The sequence below is a fragment of the Hyaena hyaena genome, unplaced genomic scaffold, assembly GCF_003009895.1.
Source record: "Hyaena hyaena isolate Hyena2069 unplaced genomic scaffold, ASM300989v1 scaffold_643, whole genome shotgun sequence".
Classification (NCBI taxonomy): Eukaryota; Metazoa; Chordata; class Mammalia; order Carnivora; family Hyaenidae; genus Hyaena; species Hyaena hyaena.
In genome coordinates, this window is record NW_024081277.1 from 54,670 (window position 1) to 73,488 (window position 18,819).

Genomic DNA, 18,819 nt, shown 5'->3' on the forward strand with positions numbered 1-18,819 from the left:
GCCAGCCCTTTGGATATTCTAAAGGTATTAAAGTATCAGAAGCCTCTTGCAGAAATAAGACATTACCCTGTAAAGAAGTTAGGGGACCCCAGCTGGTGCATAAAAAAATATGAAGTTGAAAATGCGTGATGAGCCTTATGCTTGCTCCCTAGCTAAGCAGAGGGACTAAAGCACTTTCCCGCTACATGGCAGCCATGCTTCCTCCATCACTTCTGGCTATGGGCTGTTGTATATGTCTGCTAATAGCGGTGCATCTGATTAAATCAACTTCATGCCCTTTACTAGCATTTTACCAAAAAAGAAGCTAGGAAGCCAGGAAAGAGATCAAGGATTTCTTGTCTCTGCACTCTAAATGCTATTTCTTATTCCCTCTTTCTCCCCACTTCATCACTCCCAAAGACCAGAGTCTGAGGAAATAAAGGCTTTGTACTTTCCTTTCCCTCTCCCATGATTTCATAGTCCCTTTTCAGTTAGGGCAAGTACAGCAGGCCTGATGTAGGCCAGTGTCCCACCCTTATTGCCATCTGGACCCATCACCTCTAGGGTAAGATAAGTCTCTAAAGTTTCCTTTGTCATCAGGTAGAGTAAAGGGATCAAACAAACAACTTCATGAGATAAGGTTCAGGCTGGTTTTGCAGGATGCTGAGAGTCCTAGCTGAATCAGGTCATTGAAGGCTGCTTCTGTTGCCTTTGTTTTCTCTCTTTCTCTCCTTTCCCTCCCTCACTCGTATTGTCACCTTGCTAGTACACTCCAGACTAAGTAGATCACTAGGGATCACTGGGTCTTGAAACTCTACTCCTAACCCCCATCCCACCCCATCCCAGAACCAAACGCACAGAACTCAAATATTCCTTGGCCAGCTCTCCCCAATACTATAGTGTAGCAGTTGAACACCACCACTGACTTCTTCTGGAAGGGGCTATGTCCCCTGGGAAGTTCTGAGCTTCCCAGCACTATGCAGTGGCATTGATACCAAAACCACAAGAGGCTCAGACTGCCTGTCCCTAATAAAACCCTTCACTTTTTCCACTTGACTGATGTTTGAACACAAGGTCAGAAGAGAAGATCAGTGGCTTACAGGGTGGGGAAGAGATGCCCAGTGTTCCACTGCATTAACTCTCCCAACAACAGTGACCATAGTAGCTGCTCTGTGGCCATCTGGAGCAACCCATTTTCACTTAGAGTTGCTTTATCAAAAAACCTTTCCACTGAAATAAAACATGATTAAGAAAAAGTACACAAATAAGAACACAGCTAGATGAATTTTCAGTGGTAAACATACAACATAGGGTCACCCAGATCAAGAAACAGAACATTCTCAGCACCCCCAAGTGCTATGCACCTGAGGATAACCACTCTTTTAACTTCTGTTGCCATAGATTAGTTTTGTCTGTTTTTGAACTTCATAAACTAGAATTATACAGCATGTGCTCTTTTAACCCTAACTTCTTTTGTTCGATGTGTTGTATAGTATTTCATTATGCAAACCCAACACAATTGGTTTATCAATTCTGCTGTTGATAGATATTTGAGTTGTTTCCAGTTTGGGCCTATTTTGAATAATACTGCTACACATTCTTGTGCATGATTTCTGGTGACATGCCTCAGGAATATAGGAGTGGAATTGTTGGGTTGTAGGATGGTTAAATATTCAACACCAGTAAATGGTGCCCAAGAATTTTCCCATCCTCATATTCATTCACACTTCCACCAACAGCATATGAGAGTTCCGATGCTCTATTTTCCTGATCTACACTTGGTATTGGTGCTTTTTGATTTTAGCCACTTGGATGGATGTGTGGATTTAGAGCTTCTGGAAACATGATGGATGAAGACCGGTAAGAGTACCTGTATACTGTGACTAAAGTACTGATGTTAGTGCTGTGGGAGTCAGGAATGGGAAATCTTTAGTTTTAGCAGAGCATCATTTTATTTTATTTTAATTTTTTTAATGTTTGTTCTTTGAGAGAGACAAGACAAAGACTGAAAATGAATGGTGAAGGGGCAGAGAGAGACACACACACAGAATCCAAAGCAGGCTCCAGGCTCTGAGCTGTCAGCACAGGCCCCAACATGGGGCTTGAACCCATGAACAGCAAGATCATGACCTGAGCCAAAGTCGGACACCCAACCAACTGAGCCACCCAGGCACCCATAACAGAGTGTCATTTTATAATTCTTACAGGTTTAAGTTCAAGGGTAAAATCACGGGGCATTCTGAGCATACAGCCAGTTCACTGGGTGATATTTATGGAAAGCTGAAGTTATGGAGAGGATTATCGAGGGAGGGGGAAGAGATAAAAACAAAAGACAACCCAAAAATTATGAGAAAAGTATAAATATGTACATACCTTTTATTATTTATATTTCTGCATATAATCTTAGATTGTAAACCCATAGCAGAGAAAAACTGGCAATGAATTTCCCCTTGTGTCTTGGATTCTTTTGTTTTGTGCTTTACTTTGTTCAGTACTTACATGTAGCATCTCATGAATTATTTTGGCCAAGACTATTAGCTGCATCATAACTAGGAAATGTATGTGCATAAATCCAATACAGCTATACTATGCTTGGAGTTTTAATTCTTTGAAATGCAGTGAATTCAGACATGGAATTTGATGTTACTCCATATTATTCCTTTCCATCTTTTCCACTTGAAGAGATACCAAGTGATCATTCTTCATTAATTTATGCCCACTTCTGAAGATTTTGGAGAGTGTTTTCAGAAGACTGTCAGGAAAAAGGTTAAGTAATCAGATGCAGATATCAGTTTGTATTTTGTCTTATTGCACAGTGTCTGTGTCGTGGGCACTGTTAGGCCAGCAAAACAAATATTTCCTCTTTTGCCATATCTAGAATGCTTCATGTACCACAGGCCATTGGTTCAGGGGCTCATCCTTAGGTTCCACAACATCTAGAATAGGCCACCCTCCTAGAACACACGTGTCCCAAAGTTGGTTTTCCTCCTTTCCTGTGAGCTCCTGTCTGGTTCAGCAGAACACGGAAGCTCACAATAATCTTTGGCTACAGAATATTGGGTGTATCTCACAGTATCTTAGGTCCCATGAAAAGAGTGTTTGGTGTTATCAAATTCTTTGGGGTGCCTGGCTGGCTCAGTCTGAAGAACATGTGAATCTTAATCTTGAGGTCATGAGTTTGAGCCCCATGTTGGGTGTAGAGATTACATACATACATACATACATATATATACATATTTTTTAAAAATTTATGGTTTCTTCTCACACAGTCTCTATTTCTAAAGATTGTGAATACACATTTCCACTAACTCTTGGATATTTCAGTGCCTACCTTTCACATTCTTTTCATTTTTAATGTTTTTTTTTTTTTTTTTTTTTGAGGGAGGAAGGAGAAAGAATGCACATGCACATGTGCACAAGCCAGGGAAAGGCAAAGAGAGAGGGAGAGAGAATCCCACGCAGGCTCTGTGCTGTCAGCATGGAGCCTGACATGGATCTCCATCTCACAAACTGACCTTACCAGAAATCAAGCGTAAGTCAGACGCTTACTTGACTGATCTACCTAGGTGCCCCTACCTTTCACATTCTTAAAGAATATCTGATGGGAGGAGTGCCTGGGTGGCTCAGTTGGTTGAGCATCTAACTTCAGCTCATGTCATAATCTCATGGTTTGTGAGTTCAAGCCCTACGTTGGGCTTTGTGCTGACAGCTCAGAGCCTGGTGCCTACTTCAGATTCTGTGTCTCCCTCTCTCTCTTTCTGCCCCCACATGCTCTGTCTCTCTCTCAAAAATAAATAAACATTAAGAATATCTGATAGGAGATAGGAAAGAAAAGCTCTTTGACTTGAGTTGAGATTGCATTCTGAAAGACAGTCAAGAATCCTTTCATCTGAAACTCCCAAGTGATACCATAGACACAGCTACTCTTTCCTTCAGTGGAGACAGGCCATGTGGAGTGCTTTGGGGTCATGATTTTGTTCATAATTAGAGAAGATCACACAGTGATAACAGTTTTTGCAGTAAGACATTTTCCTCTCATGCCCATTGAAGATAGCTTGATTCATTTCTTCTGCTAATCCCTTAAACTGTTTCTTGATTTGAAGCTACTTCCAGATGTTTGGAATATGGTTTCAAGGAATTCTGTGAGGATTGACCAACTCTTTGCCTGTACTGTTATCAGTGTAGCAACAATTAAGTCCAACTTCAAGAAAATATGTATTAAGTAGGTGCTATTTGTTGAAATACCTGGACAGTGGAGGCTGCAGAGAGCATAAACTATAAACAAATTTCATGGAATGAGAAGATAATAGTGGAGTATACTAGATGTCCTGGGACCCAGAGGAGAAAGCAGATAACTCAAGGTAGGAGATGGTTTTAGGAAAGATGAGCTCCCATATTAACCTTAAAGAATGAGGTAAGCCTCCAGATCAAAAATGCCCCAAACAACTGTTTAGTCTGTTTCAATTGGTGATATCTATTATATTGAAGAAGGTTTTTCTTAATTTTTAAAAAAATTTTTTATTTATTTCTGAGAGACAGAGAGAGACGGCGTGAACAGGGGAGGGGCAGAGAGAGAGGGAGACACAGAATCCGAAGCAGGCTCCAGACTCTGAGCTATCAGCACAGAGCCCAACATGGGGCTCGAACCCACAAACCACGAGATCATTACCTCAGCTGAAGTCGGACACTTAACAGACTGAGCCACCCAGGCACCCCAAGAGTTATTTTTTTGATGTACATTGTGGAAAAAAACACAATGCAAAAAATAAAAATATTACCATGAACCCATTCCTTGAGACAGAACCAGGTTTGATTGTTTGTTGGCTATTTATTATATTTTTATTTTATATTTAATTATATTTATATATAATATTTTATAAATATTATATATTTATTTCCCTTGTAATGTACCCCTGCACTGTCTTTCTGTGCATTTAAATGGCAGATCATGCATGATTTTCATAGACTTACAAGGGGATTTCTGATCATCCTGAAAATGCACAGTATGTCCTAGATATTGATTCCATTTTTGTTGAGGGATCATGCCTTCCAATTTAGTGGCTGGCTTCCTAATCCACAGTACCCTTGGACACATAATTTTATTAAAGGCATACTCTAGAGTTAGATACGTTTTACCCTTTACAAACCTTGCCTCACTATTACATTGGTAGTTGATTCAGCCACAAAATATCTGATTTGTCAGAATGCAGTTGTGATTTAGTCTGTGAAATAACACTAGTGTAACCAATAGCGCTTAAACACTAAGAACAGCAAATCCATGAACTGCTTGCCTTTCTGTGAAGCCTCGTGCGTGCCACTGCTCAGGGTCAAGGGTGAGCGAGCCAAGACTTAGAGCCCGCCTGGCTCTTTCTCTGTTTTCAACTCCAAGGGCAGCCAGGACAACAGTTTCTTTGTTTCTGTTTCTTAGTTTTACAGGAACCAATACAGGCCCGTGCCAGTATTGGTTCCATATCTGCCCTTTTCATCTCTAGCTGGAGACTCAATGACAGGAAGTTCATAGGCCACAGAAGTCACCAGATCTTTCTCCTCTATGAAAATGGCAATCCCTCCTCCTCCTCCCTGGAGGCAGATGTGTGTTTTTGTTCCTGTTTCTGCCTTGTTCATTCTCCCCTCCCAGTCCTCAGTAGATAGAACTGAAAAATCACTGAAGGCCCTGCAAGTTTTTCACAAAATTCTTCTGTGGATATGCTTTTAGAAATCCTTTTGAGGAAGCTCAGGCACCCTCCCTCAGAGAGCAGCAGGAATTCTGTAGGAATAAAACCCAGAATCCAAAATATATTAGCCTTTTTCCTTTTGGAGTTTTAGGGGACAAAACAAAGCCTTGAGGAATTAAAATATCAACTTGTATGCTGTAGGGAGACGGCACGATACAGAGAGCTATCAGTTTCTAGCGTTTTGACTTCGAGTAGGCAGCTAAGATAGAGAGTGTCTAATATCCCTTGGACTCAGGTAAACACACAGTGGTCCTTACAGAGATATCCCTTCCCCCAGGCTTCCCCCGTACTCTTCCCATTTTGAGTGGTGGGTGAAAGTTTCTTCAGCTTCCACAGAAATTTTTCTGTCAACTGAGAGATTAGCCAGGGCTCTGCATAGAGCCAGAATGAATTTGAACCTCCTTTCTCTCCAGATTTAAATATTACAGAATAGGGGTTTAACTCAGCTTCACAGACTCTAAAGAAATGTTTCTTGATTAAAAGTAAGATATCATTAGTGCCCTTTTATGAGGATGAGCACTGGGTGTTGTATGGAAACCAACTTGACAATAAACTATTTTTTAAAAAAGTAAGATATCATTGGACACCAGCTACTAGGTACTTTTGACAGAAGATTTTTCTGGGATTTTTCATTTGCTTTATGTGTATATGTGTGTGTGTATATGTGTGAGTGTGTGTGTAACAGAAATTGGTCCCTCTGCCAACAAGTTTTATCAGATGAATCTTTTCAGTATGAGCAATGGTTTTTTTTCTCTCTCTCCACATAAGAGGCCTCTTCTACTCATATATTTTCACAAACCATTGTTGAGAGACTCCTCAGTTCTCTTCACCAAAGATTAAGGAAGCCCTTGATTCATGTCCCACCGAGCTTGGCATGTTCGCCACGGTGTGGCATTTGGGGGTGTATTTGCTTCCATTTTGATATGGATAGACAGGGTCTTCTGTTCCAAGAAAGGCCACGGTAGATGGAGGACTCTGAACTCTATCTGGTCCTTAACTCTTTTTTTTTTTTTTTTAATGTTTATGTGTGTGTGTATGTGTTATTGGAGGAGTTGTTTATCTGGCAATAGGGGTTAAATTAAAGTGCCTTCTATGATGNTTTTAATGTTTATGTGTGTGTGTATGTGTGTGTGTGTGTGAGAGAGAGAGAGAGACAGAGAGAGAGAGACAGAGAGAGCACAAGCAGGGAGAGGGGCAGAGAGAGAGAAGAGAGAGAATCCCAAGCAGACTCCACACACATGAGCCAAAACCAAGAGTCAAAAGCTCTACTGACTGAGCCACGCAAGTGCTTCATGGTCCTTGATTCCTTCTTAAGATGATTCCTGCATTGACCTCATGGAGCTGGAAGCCTGAGCCTTTGGTCAGTGCCATGCCTCAGGCTTCATCGTGTTTCCCATGGAGGCCCACTGAAGCAACATCAGGTAAAGAGGCTTTCTTAGGCTAAAGGCTTCACATGGGCAGAATGAGGAAGGGAGGCCCTTGAGAGACAGCAGTACACACAGGGAGGCCAGTACAGAAATGTCAAGAGAAGCTTTTCATCCTTTTTTCTCCTGTCTTTAAGTTGAGGATGGCAAGCACCAGAATACAGGTGGTGACTAGGCCCCAATGATTGATGGAGAACATTCCAGCAATGAGGACCTGCCAGGGACCATCTTCAAGAAGCCTTGCATTAAATGCTGACAAAGCAAGCTCTGGAATTGTGTTTACAGAATACTTTTTGTGCATCCTAGAATAGATTGACTTGCTTTGTTTTTTTTGTATTTCTGGAAATTAGGGGACCCTGGATACTCTTCTGAACAGAATCTTTACTCCTAGTTCTCAGGATGTTCCAGACTCATAGAGTCTGTTCTTTTCAGGTTTTGTTTTAGTAACATATTCCTTCTTCCCATCATACTCCATCTTTAGAGACAAGGAAACTGAGTCTGAGTGACCTGGAGGAACAGGCCAAGGCCTCACAGTTATGAAGAGTCAACTGAGGCTTTGATTCTACTTGACTGCAAGTGCTCTTTCTACTAAACCACTGGTGATGATGAGGCTAAGGACGGGCTAGAATTGGGGGTTGGCCACATTAAACCATGAATGCCTTACAAAACTTAGCACCTTGATGTTGATTCACATATGCAGGAAATTTGCATGTCGTTGCATTCTGATTCCAGGTAAATGAGAACTTTGTTGATAACTCAATGCTAAAGCCCCCATAGGTATGTGCATGGAGTACCCACTCTGGGTTTTAGTTCACCTGCCTTAACTGAAGGCAGCTTACCTGACAATACTGTTTACCCCTGTCCTCTCTGTGCTCAACGAGCTAGTACATGTCAACCTCTTTTGTTGGAATTAAATCTCATTCCGCGTGTTGGAATAAGGCTTTCTGTATTTGAGAACCTTGAATGGAGCATGTATCACTAATGCCCTGCATCAGTTGGCATCAGCTAAAACTCAGCATTGGCTTTTATATCCATAGCCCACCCCCTTGACAGCTGGTGGGAGGTTGGAGGGGCCGTCCAATGAAGGAAATTCATGAGCAGTGATGAAGGAGCTGCTAACACTTTGGATTTGTTGTTCTGGAAGAATTTAGGCTGCTTCCTTTTCTCACCCTGGGCCTTAATATGGCCAAAGGCCAGGGGGATCTTGGTAGTGCTGGTGATTTTTGCCACCCATTTCCTGATAAACACAGACACAAGAACCTTTTGTCTCCCAGACTGGAGCTGAGCAGCCAGATTCTATCACTGGGCTGAGAAAAGGCCTGTATCAGAGGTTATGCATGGGAGACACAGAAAAAAGCTAATTGAGAGACCCAGTGGGCATGATGTTTTGTGTTGCCCACTGAGCTTCTCCTTTACCTCACTCACAAGGAATAGATATGTTGTTTGCAGATGTCTCCTACCCAGTCCCCCATCATGTGTACAGCAGGCATGAGATCAATGCCTGTCTGTGGTGGAGTTAGGCTAGTAAGAGAAATAAGTATAATGTAGAGTAAAATGGGTTAAGCGACCCAGAGGTGCATACACAGTGGGCGAAGGAATTGAATGTGTTGAAAGATTGCAGCTGCAGCCCATAGGGGAAGGAACAGGATCCGACCTTGTTTTTGACATGAGGGTTGGAGCCAGTGACCAATGGGCACTCCAGAAGAGCTTGATCCCAGGCAAGGAGGGAGCTGAGTAATGGAAAATAGATGCTTTGTCAGGATCATCTTTTCTCTTGAGTCCAAGAGCCAAGTTTAAACATTAATATGGGAGAAATATCCTTATGTTTCAATCCCGATTGCCTCAACCCAAATGCCACACTTTTTTTCTTATTCTTGCACCATCTTGCCTATTCTTGATTACCTAACATTTTTTCTTTAAATTTACTCACTTTTACATATATTTTAAAAAGTAAATTTAGTAAGCCAGTCATGAAAAGACAGATAGTATATGATTCCACTTATATAAAGTACTTAGAGGAGTCAAAATTATAGAGACCTGAAGTAGAATGGTGGTTTCCCAGAGTGGGGAGAGTTACTTAATACAAGGCATAGATTTCAGTTTTGCAAGAGGAAAGAGTTATGGAGATTAATGGCAGTGTTTGTACAACAATATGGATTTACATAACACCAATGTACATTTTAAAATGGTTAAGATAGTAAATTTTATGCTGTGTATGTTTTATCACAACAAAAAAAATTGGGGAAAAAAGTAAATTTAATATCTCTGCCATAATTGGGAACTACACTTAATGAATGTAGTTCATTAAAATAAGTACTATTAAAATAAGTACTGGGCATTAAAAATTGTGCCTCCTTGGACTGCCTTGGTATATCCAACATTCTTTGAGAAATGTCAATTTTAATAAACCATAAAGAATTTATAAAGTATCAAAATTAATCTACACTATCCCACCAAGTATGGTTTTGTTTTGTTTTTGAGTTCTTTATTTTATAGCAGGACTACAGCTCTTTGTTAGGGAGACAGGAAATATGATGACTCTTAAGCCATAATTATGTCCTGGACAAAAGTACCTTGGAAGCCAAGGTTCTGCTTTTGTTGTTTATTTTTGTTTTATTGTGTTTTATTGATGGAATCAGCCTCCTATTATAATTAACCCCATCAACTTGTCATGATTCATTCTATGACTGTTTATTAGACATCATGTAAACAAGGAAAAACTATTAGTCTTCTTAAAAGTTGGGAAGGTCCATCAGCACTCAGCCTTAAGGAAGAGCATTGAGTCTTCCTAAAGTTTGAGTTTTCAGGGAGCACTTTGCTGGAAATCCAGGTAAGACCTGGATGGAGCCTGCCACTCCCCACTTCAGATCCAAACCTGAGGTGGCCCTTGTGGGTTACCTAGCTCTAAGTCCATCACCAGGATTGGCCTGGAAGCAAGCAGGGAGTCTTCTGCCAAGAGAGAATCACCTTCCACACTTTTGTAAAGCCTGATATAGGAGACCAGGCGTGGAATCTGGGGCCAGGAATTGGGGAGTAGAGAAGAAGAAGGCAAAAGTCAAAGGCCAAGCTGTATTTTAGAAAGTCATGATAGTCCTTCCTTCAACCTCTCCTGCTGACTGGTTCATCTGAATGTCTCCAGATGTCCCAGTTTACAGGGCCCATTAATTCTGTAATTAATGGAAGCAAAATACAGTACCTAGACAAAATATAAGAGTGGCTTTTCCATGAAGGTAGATCGCACCTGTACCGAATTCCACGACAGAGAGGATCATGATTGTGAAGAGGCATACATTCTCACACATGCAAAAATGCAGAAGGGAGCTGGAGAACCAAGTGGTATAGGAGAGCCTTACCCGATTAGAGTCACCACTTGCTTTATTTAATTCCAGAGAACTTGCCATGAGTCTATGAGACATCGTTAGAAGTTGTTGATTCATTAAAGCCATCCTTTTTTTAGCTGAATTATGATCTACCAGTCTGCTTTAGAAAGAAAAATTCATAGCACATTTTAAAGTATTTAACTGAAACAGCTTTTGTCTTTAAAAAATAATCAAGGATAGCTTATGACAGATGTTGATGAAAATTGTCCATTTCAAAAATATAATAATTGTTCAGCTTAATGAAGGTGTGTTTTTAATGCAGACAGAGGGGGGGGGTTGGCTTTTTGTTTTTTGTGTATACTTGGTTTGTCCTCATGTCCTGAGGACAGAGCCATCAAGAACACTGCACCTGTGCTGAGACCCTTTAGTCAAATGGAATGTACCACCTTGTTGATAATAATAACTTGGCATTATGCCTCGGATCTAGACCCTTTAAGCTTCATTTTTGCTATCCAACAGCTGAATTAAGGTTCTAATGTATAGAAGGTTGTTGACTGTATTTACTGGACCAGTATTTTTTTCTACAGAGACAACCTACTTCAAAGTCTTATGTACTTTATATATTGCTGAGTTCTCTATGTCATTTGTTTGAAAAGAAACTACTGTAAAGTCAAAGTAAACAGACATCTATGTGGTGTTTGGAAGCCTGGTCACTAGAAGCTGAATTAATAGGTTATGCAATCCCCTGGAATTCTGGATTGGGACAAGAAAGGGCATCATTTGGAAACTCTGCTGAAAATTATTGGTTTCTCTGAGACGAATCTGAGTCTGCGCAATTTAGTAAAACTAGACCTAGTGTCTTTCTGCCTGTCCTACATTAGAGCATGCTTTCTGGAGTCACTTCTTCTTAGTCCTGTATAGGTTACTAATGCTTGGCCCTACAAATGAAGGGAATACAGCCAAGTGGAAAGGCACTCTCATTCCACACTCAAAAGGGCCTTAAATTGGGTGTGACCACAGTGTAACTGGTATTGGAGAGCTCTATCCCCTGAGTGGGTGTAATACCAACTGGGCTGCTTCAGAGCCATGAGATCCCAGTCAGTTGGATTGAGGGCAGATACAGTAGATGAGTTTCCCAGAGTTTGTTCTCTGTCCCTAGAGGTACCTTACATTTGTGAGGCATTCTGGGGTTTGCCCAGTATTTTCACATGTGGCTATGGGTCTCACTAAATCCATACCTGAGCTTTCTCTCCCCATGAAAGCAAGCCTGTATGCTTGGATATAGTAGTAATAGTTGAATAGGTACATGAATTTTATACTCAATATCCCATGGAGATGGTAGATATTTTTCCAACCTACTATTTTGAGAAATTTCAAACATTACAGGCAATTTAAGAATAGTACCATTCACCTAAATTTACCAATTGTTTAAATTCTGCCACATTTTCTTTATTTCTCTATTCCCTTGCCCCCACTTTTTTTGGAGGAGGATAGGGTGCTGATTATTTGACACTTACTTTCCAACATTTTCATGCCTTGACCCTAAATTCTGAAGTTTGTATCTCTTAAGAACGAGAACATTTTCCTACATAAATAAAATTACCACAGTCAGGAAAGTAGACATTAATACAATATTATCTGTTAAACATCCTTATTCAAATATCTCCAATTGTTCTTTATAGCTATGTTTTTTATGCCATATATGATCAATTCTGTGTACTCAATATAGTTCTCATGTCTCTTTATTCTCCTTTTATTTATAATAATCTCACAGCCTTTAAAAAGTTTTTTTTGTGACATTGATATTTTGAAGAGTTCAGGCCAGTGGTTTTGCAGAAAGTCTGTGACTTTGAATTTGTCTGATAGTTTTCTTTTGTGTAGATTCTAAACACATGTGGGAGCAGGAAAATGACCCAGGTGGTATTGTAACCTTCTCAGAGCATCAATTTCTGAGGCACATGATGTCAGGTGTCTGACATTGTTGGAGGTGTTAATGCTGATTACTTGATTAAGATGGTGTCTCCTGGGGGTGCGTGGGTGGCTCAGTTAAATATCCAACTTTGGCTCAGGTCACGATCTCGTGGTTCATGAGTTTGAGCCCCATGTCGAATCTGTGCTGACAGCTCAGAGCCTGGAAACTGGTTCGGATTCTGTGACTCCCTCTCTCTCCCCCTCCCCAGCTCACACTCTGTCTCTCACTATCTCAAAAAATAAATAAATGTTTAAAAAAAATTTTTAATATGGTGTCTCCCAGATTTCTCTATTGTCAGAGTACCTTTCCTCTTCATGAATAAGTAATCTGTGGGATGATATTTTAAGACTGTGAATGTTCTGTCCCCTAACAATCTTTCACCTACTGATGTTAGCATCCATTCAGGATTCTTGCTTGCATCAGTTTTATACCTATACGGTGGTGGAGAGGTTATTTACCACTTTCAGATTAGAAAGACGAAGCTCAAAAGGGGAGGTAGGTCTCGTGTGCTGGTCACGGCCATCCCACCGTGACCATGTCATATGAGAAGCTATTGGATGATATCACACTGGTTTATCTTTTATAAACCACCTATTCTTTGCCACCTCCTTAACTAATCCCCACCCCCACTCCCACCCCGGATATATGCAGGCAGATATCTATTTTAAGAATCAGTAGTTTCTATTCATTTTTTCAGTTTCTGTTTCCGATTGAATTCCCTAAAAGCAGAGCCTGAGATGCAGATTCTTGTGTTGTGATTTATTGAGATAGGGTCTCAGGAGCAGCCTGTGAAGCACTGAGGGGTTCAGTCCAGGACTAGCAGGAAACCAGGCAAAGATATGGGGGCAGCTGGAGTCTAGCCACAGCCTGATCCCATGGGGAGCTCTGCAACATGAATAGCACTCCAGAGCTATCCCGCATTTAGGCAAGAAGGCCATTCCTCTACGCCCTGCATCTGCATGTCGCTAGCAGAGTGTTGCTCCTGGGGGAGGACATGACTTTCTAGGTATGCCCAGGAGAAGGGGAAAGCTGTGAGCTTCTCAGCACTCATGGCAGCAGGGGCATGGGTGCCCAGTCTGGTAAAGGGGGACTGGGCAAGGAACCGACAAAGTGCAGTGCAGATTCAACATTTCCCACATTAGTTCTATCCCACATTAGTTTATCAGTTGTCTCTGATAAAAGCTAATGTCTTTTTTTCTTTCCTTCTTTTAATCTGTCTTAAAAAAAAAAAAGTTTAAAAAAAGTTTATTTTGAGAGAGAAGGAGAGCAGGAGAGGGGCAGAGAGGGAATTCCAAGCAGGCTCTGTGCTGTCAACCCAGAGCCCGATGTGGGGCTTGAACCCACGAATTGTAGGATGAAATCAAGAGTTGGACGTTTAACCAGCTGAGCCACCCAGGCACCCCTCTTTCAATCTGTCTTATAATAATATACTATAAATCTCAAAAGGCTGTTAAAGAAAGGAGTTAACTTAGTCATAGGCAAAGACAAGATCTAATTTATGGATGTTCCTTTATGAAGCCCCATGAATCTTATTCACTGTCTTCCTGGCTGGGCCATGGGTTTTTAGGCTGAAGTTCGTTGTCCAAACAAAGGCTCTTTAGCTTCTTGAACAACTGAGGCATCACAGGATGTGCCCTTCTAAGGAAGGCAGAGCGTCAACATATTTACTCACAGCATATGTGAGTATTAGGATTGCCATGTTAGAGACTAGAAATTTGCTCTTGGTAAAATATTACCAACCTGAGATGGCAGGGATGAAGGGTTTATTTGGGTTTGGAGAATTCTTTCGGTGGCTGTTACCACCCTCCTCCAAACTCCATCCTCCCCCCCCCAAAAAAAAAAACCCATCCCACCTAATTGGACCTGGGTTCAAGTGCATGTTTTGCTCTTAGATCTCAAGCAAGTGCTCCTCAGACTGGAGCATCCACATTTCCTGGAACTTGTTAGAAATACAGAGCCCCACCCGTGAGCTGCAGAATCAGACCCTCTGGGGCCAGAACCAGGAATCTGTAGCTTTACAAACCCTAGGAGATTTCTCTCTTGGGCTCAAGTGCCAATCCAATGCAGTGGTTGTAAACTTGGCTGCAAGCTGGGATTGCCTGCAGCAATTTTTAAAATTGTGATGCCTGTGTCCCACGCCAAAATGTCTGATTTATTTGATCTGGGGTGCAGTCTAGCCACCAAAACATGTTTAAGCTTCCTAGGCAATTTTAATACTCAGCCAGCGTTGAGAATACTGCTCTAAAGTTGCCTTGTTTATCTCATGTGAAAGGAATTTAAACACCAGCTTCATTTTGAAGAGATTGTTCTTATAGCTGCAAAGATTCACTTCAAAATACCTGGAGGCCCTGGAATGGCATTTACAGAATGAGAAACTGCTCTTTTTTGGCCAAGACTCTTCCATCTGGAAAGTTGTAGCAAAGGTAAAGGAAAACATTCAGGGAAAAAAATGTAAATCTTGAATGCAGGCATTAGATTCTTTAGATCTATAGAAAGTCAAGAATGTGTGGAGAAGATGTTAGGACGGGGGTCTCTGGCCAGCCCACATGCTGCCCTTGTGGATATTGTTACTGAGCCCACTCACCCCAAAATGATCACCTTAGTTTGGCTTCTTCTGTATTCAATCCCACCTTTTAGGAGTGGCATGTCCAAAAAAGCACACTTTTTTTTTCAAACATTTTTTCACTCTTGCCTACGATTTGGCTTTATTGTCATCATTAGCAATGTTGAAGCCTTCCTTCAGGCTACACATTTGGGTTTCTTTGGGTTTAGGTGTTTGAACCCCAGCCTGAACTTGGCCCTTCAGGTGTGAGTGATCAGCTCTAATATTTTCCATCGGCCACTCCAGGACTGGTGTTGATGACCAGCTCACTGAAAGCCAGGACATGGTAGAGGGAAGAAGAACCCAGAGCCAAGCACCCTTGGATTGGAATTTCTACCTTCTCACTCTCAGAAGCATATCCTTGCCTTGTACAGGTTGCTCAAGCTGTCTGAGCTTCCCTGTCCCCTTTATTTAAAAACACTGGATTCCTAGTACCTGCCTTTTGGGGCTGTTTTACAGGAAATGAGAGAATGTTTGTGAAGGGCTGGCAGACAGTAGATACCACATAGATACAGACTTTCCTGTGTTCATGATCTTAATTGTTACCTGATAAGTTGGAGGAACACCAAGCCTCTTGACCTTATGGCTCTGCCATTTCTTGGCTTTTTATAAGTCTGGATAGCCCAATACCTTCTTGAGTTGGCCTCAGTTTTCTCATTCATAAAATGTGGATTAATCAGTCATAGAATTAGTGTTGGAGCCAAAGGCAACTATGGAAATCAATATGATATTTTTATTGAGATTTAATTCACATATCATACTTTAAAGTATATATAATTCAGTGGTTTTCAGCATATTCACAAAATTGTACAGCCATCAGTACATCTTGGTCCAGAGCATTTTCTCTACCTCAAAAAGAAACTCGACACCTATTAGCAATCACTACCCATTCCATCCCTGCCCCAAATCTCAGGCAACCACTGATCTTTCTGTTTCTCTATTTTTGTCTAGTCTAGATATTTTGTATAAAGGGAATCATACCGTATTTGTGTCTAGCTTGTTTCACTTAGCATGAAGTCTTCACAGTTCATTCCATTTTGGAGCATGGATCAGTACTTTATTCATAAAAAGGAATGAATATTATGGCTGAATAAAATTCCATTGTATGGATATATCACATTTTATTTCTCCATTCATTAGTTGATGGAAATTTGGTCTGTTTCCATTTTATGGCAATTATGAATAATGTTCATATGAATGATTTTATGAATATCACAGCATTCCTCAACTGTGAAGTTTTGTTACAAATAATATTAGTAATAAAAATGCCTAGATGTATGAAAACAAATGAAATCTAATTCATTTGGGTGCAAAATGAGTGTGCATGAGTGAGTATTTTGTCTTTGCTTTAAAATTTTTTAATGTTTATTTTTGAGAGAGAGAGAGCATGAATGGTAAAGGGGCAGAGAGAGATGGAGACACAGAATCTGAAGCAGGCTCCAGGCTCTGAGGTGTCAAAACAGAGCCCAATGTGGGGCTAGAACTCACAAACTGTGAGATCATGACCTGAGCCAAAGTCGTTGGATGCTTAACCGACTGAGCCGCCCAGAGCCCCATTTTTGTCTTTGCTTTTACAGCATGCCATGCTTGTGCTTATGACATGTTTTTGGGCTTTAGGACCTTGTGCTGCCATATAGAATTTGGCATTTAGGGTTTTGTGCTCAAATTGTGAAATGGTTTATGCCAGATGACAGACTCAACAGCATTCAGGATGTTTAGAAGCTTTTGAAAACTAGGTTAGAAATAGAAGGTGTGTTGGATCTGTTGAATATTCTGTTTAATACTGTAGATATGGAGTGAGAGCTAGTATGGCATCTGCCTTCAGAAAGCTTTCAGGCTGGAGGGAAGACAAGTGAGATGGAGATGAAAAGATGGGGTATGTGCTAGGGCCTGTGTAGCCTAGAGACTGCAGGATGGTCTCCTTGTCAGAGAAGCAGGCAGCAGCCTTTTGATACCTGCCAATTCTCTTTCTCCTAGCATGGTAAGACACAAGGACGATGGCTATTCCGAAGAAACGGATGTGAAGACCTGTCCCCGGGACTCTGGCTATGACAGCCTCTCCAACAGGCTCAGCATTTTGGACCGGCTTCTCCACACCCACCCAATATGGCTGCAACTGAGTCTGAGTGAGGAGGGGGCAGCCAAAGTCCTCCAGTCCCAGCCTCCAGGGGTAAGACGCAGACTCTCAAGGAAACAGGTTGAGACAGGCAGGGCTGTTGCTTCCTTAAAGAGAAAGACTTGGAATTCCAGAAAGTTCTTCCCTGGCTATAGGAAGCATGGTGTCCGGTGCGTACCTGGGTTTTGCAATGCAAGAAGATTGTGGAAAATACGAAGGCAGCTCCAAAGAAAAGAGCCCCTTCATCGTTTGTCTTTCTGTCTTCATTGGCTCAGTTACCCAGGGACATCCAGGACTCAGCAGGATACCAGGGCACCTGGGCTGACTTCCTGGACCTCAGCACTGAAGACGAGCCTGGTTGTGGGCTCTTCAGCTGCCCCTGCTGTTTTCATTCTGAGCCTGGGAACCCTGCCAGGGTCTAGCCATCCAACTTGGGACCCAAACTTCAAAAGTTCTGTGTCCATAGACTTGCCTGCTCTTGCTGCAGATGTGTAATCCTGTTTCTCTTGGGCTTCCTCATGGCTTCTCATGGGGCTCACAGTCCAATTATGTTTCTTCAATTACTCCCTAGCCAATACTAGTCTCTTAATCAAGACCATGCCATGACTCTATAGTGGTTCCCCCCAAAATGTCACTCAGTGATTGGTGTATCTGGTGCTGTTCAATGTGGTAGCCACTTGCCCTGTGTGGCTATTTAACTTTACATTAAAAAAGTTAAATTAAATTAAAAACTCAGTTCCTCAGGTGCACTAGCCACATTTTAAGTGCTCACTAGCTACAGATGGCTGGAGGCTACCATATAGGATGGTGTAGAATATAGGATGTTTCCATCATCATAGAAGCTTGTGTTGGAAGGAGCTTGTGTACAATGTCTACTTCCCAAAAAAGGATAAATACAGTAAATCACAGATAAAATAAGACTTGGACCAACTCATGACAAGAGATAGAAACTAAGAAATATATGGAGAAGCAAGGAAAATAAAATCCATGGTAGCTGGTTGAGAATATTGTAGGAATTGAGCACAAAAAAACAAACTTTTGAGTTTCCTATCAGCCAGAGCCTGTCTGTTACTATTTTTTGACCTCTAAGTGAGTCTTTGTTTCTCCTCTGACAGAAACAGACAGGACTGAGGCCTCTGTTGGAACATGCTCAGGGTAACTAGGCACAATATTTGATCATCTTTGTGGAAAATTCCTTGACCGGCACACCAGGTTGTTGCCTCTAGTCTGGGTCTGTATGATCAGACCCACATCCAAAAACCCTCTTTTTGGAGGTTGAGTTGTCTGCTCCTGCATTTCTGCACAAAAATTTTGGAGAGAGAAGTGGCTCTGTTGCTAGGCAACCTGCCTAGCCATATTTCCCTGCCATACTTCACTCCCAGTGTGGGGCACGTCCATTCCTGCTGAGATCTTGTGGGGAACAAGTCAGGCAGGATGTTCTATCTGTCCACCTACTTGATCCCTAGGCAGGGCCTGCCTGACGAGAAGGGGCAGGCTAAGGGCAGGCTGAGGACAGGAAAAACACTCATCAGGAGAGGCCAGAAGCAAGAATTCTGAAGAGAAGGGAAAGCAGTTGTGAGGGGAAAGGGCATTTGAAAGTCTGGCCATGGTGGCTGGTGCCACCAGCCTTAATGTATCTACATTCTATGATGGGAATCAGCAAACTTTCTG

General features: G+C 41.6%; 1 protein-coding gene across 4 annotated transcripts in view; it reads left to right on the forward strand.

The window, feature by feature from the left end:
- Positions 1-18,819, forward strand: part of RIN2 (Ras and Rab interactor 2) — a 110,207-nt gene that overhangs the window by 49,724 nt on the left and 41,664 nt on the right. For 3 of the 4 annotated variants that reach the window (XM_039216614.1, XM_039216615.1, XM_039216617.1), the window contains one exon: positions 17,010-17,202. In XM_039216614.1, the coding sequence (XP_039072545.1) occupies positions 17,010-17,202 (193 nt within the window). Of the gene's footprint in view, positions 1-3,436; positions 3,512-17,009; positions 17,203-18,819 lie in introns of those variants that run through there. The other variant, XM_039216616.1, reaches the window with a different exon arrangement.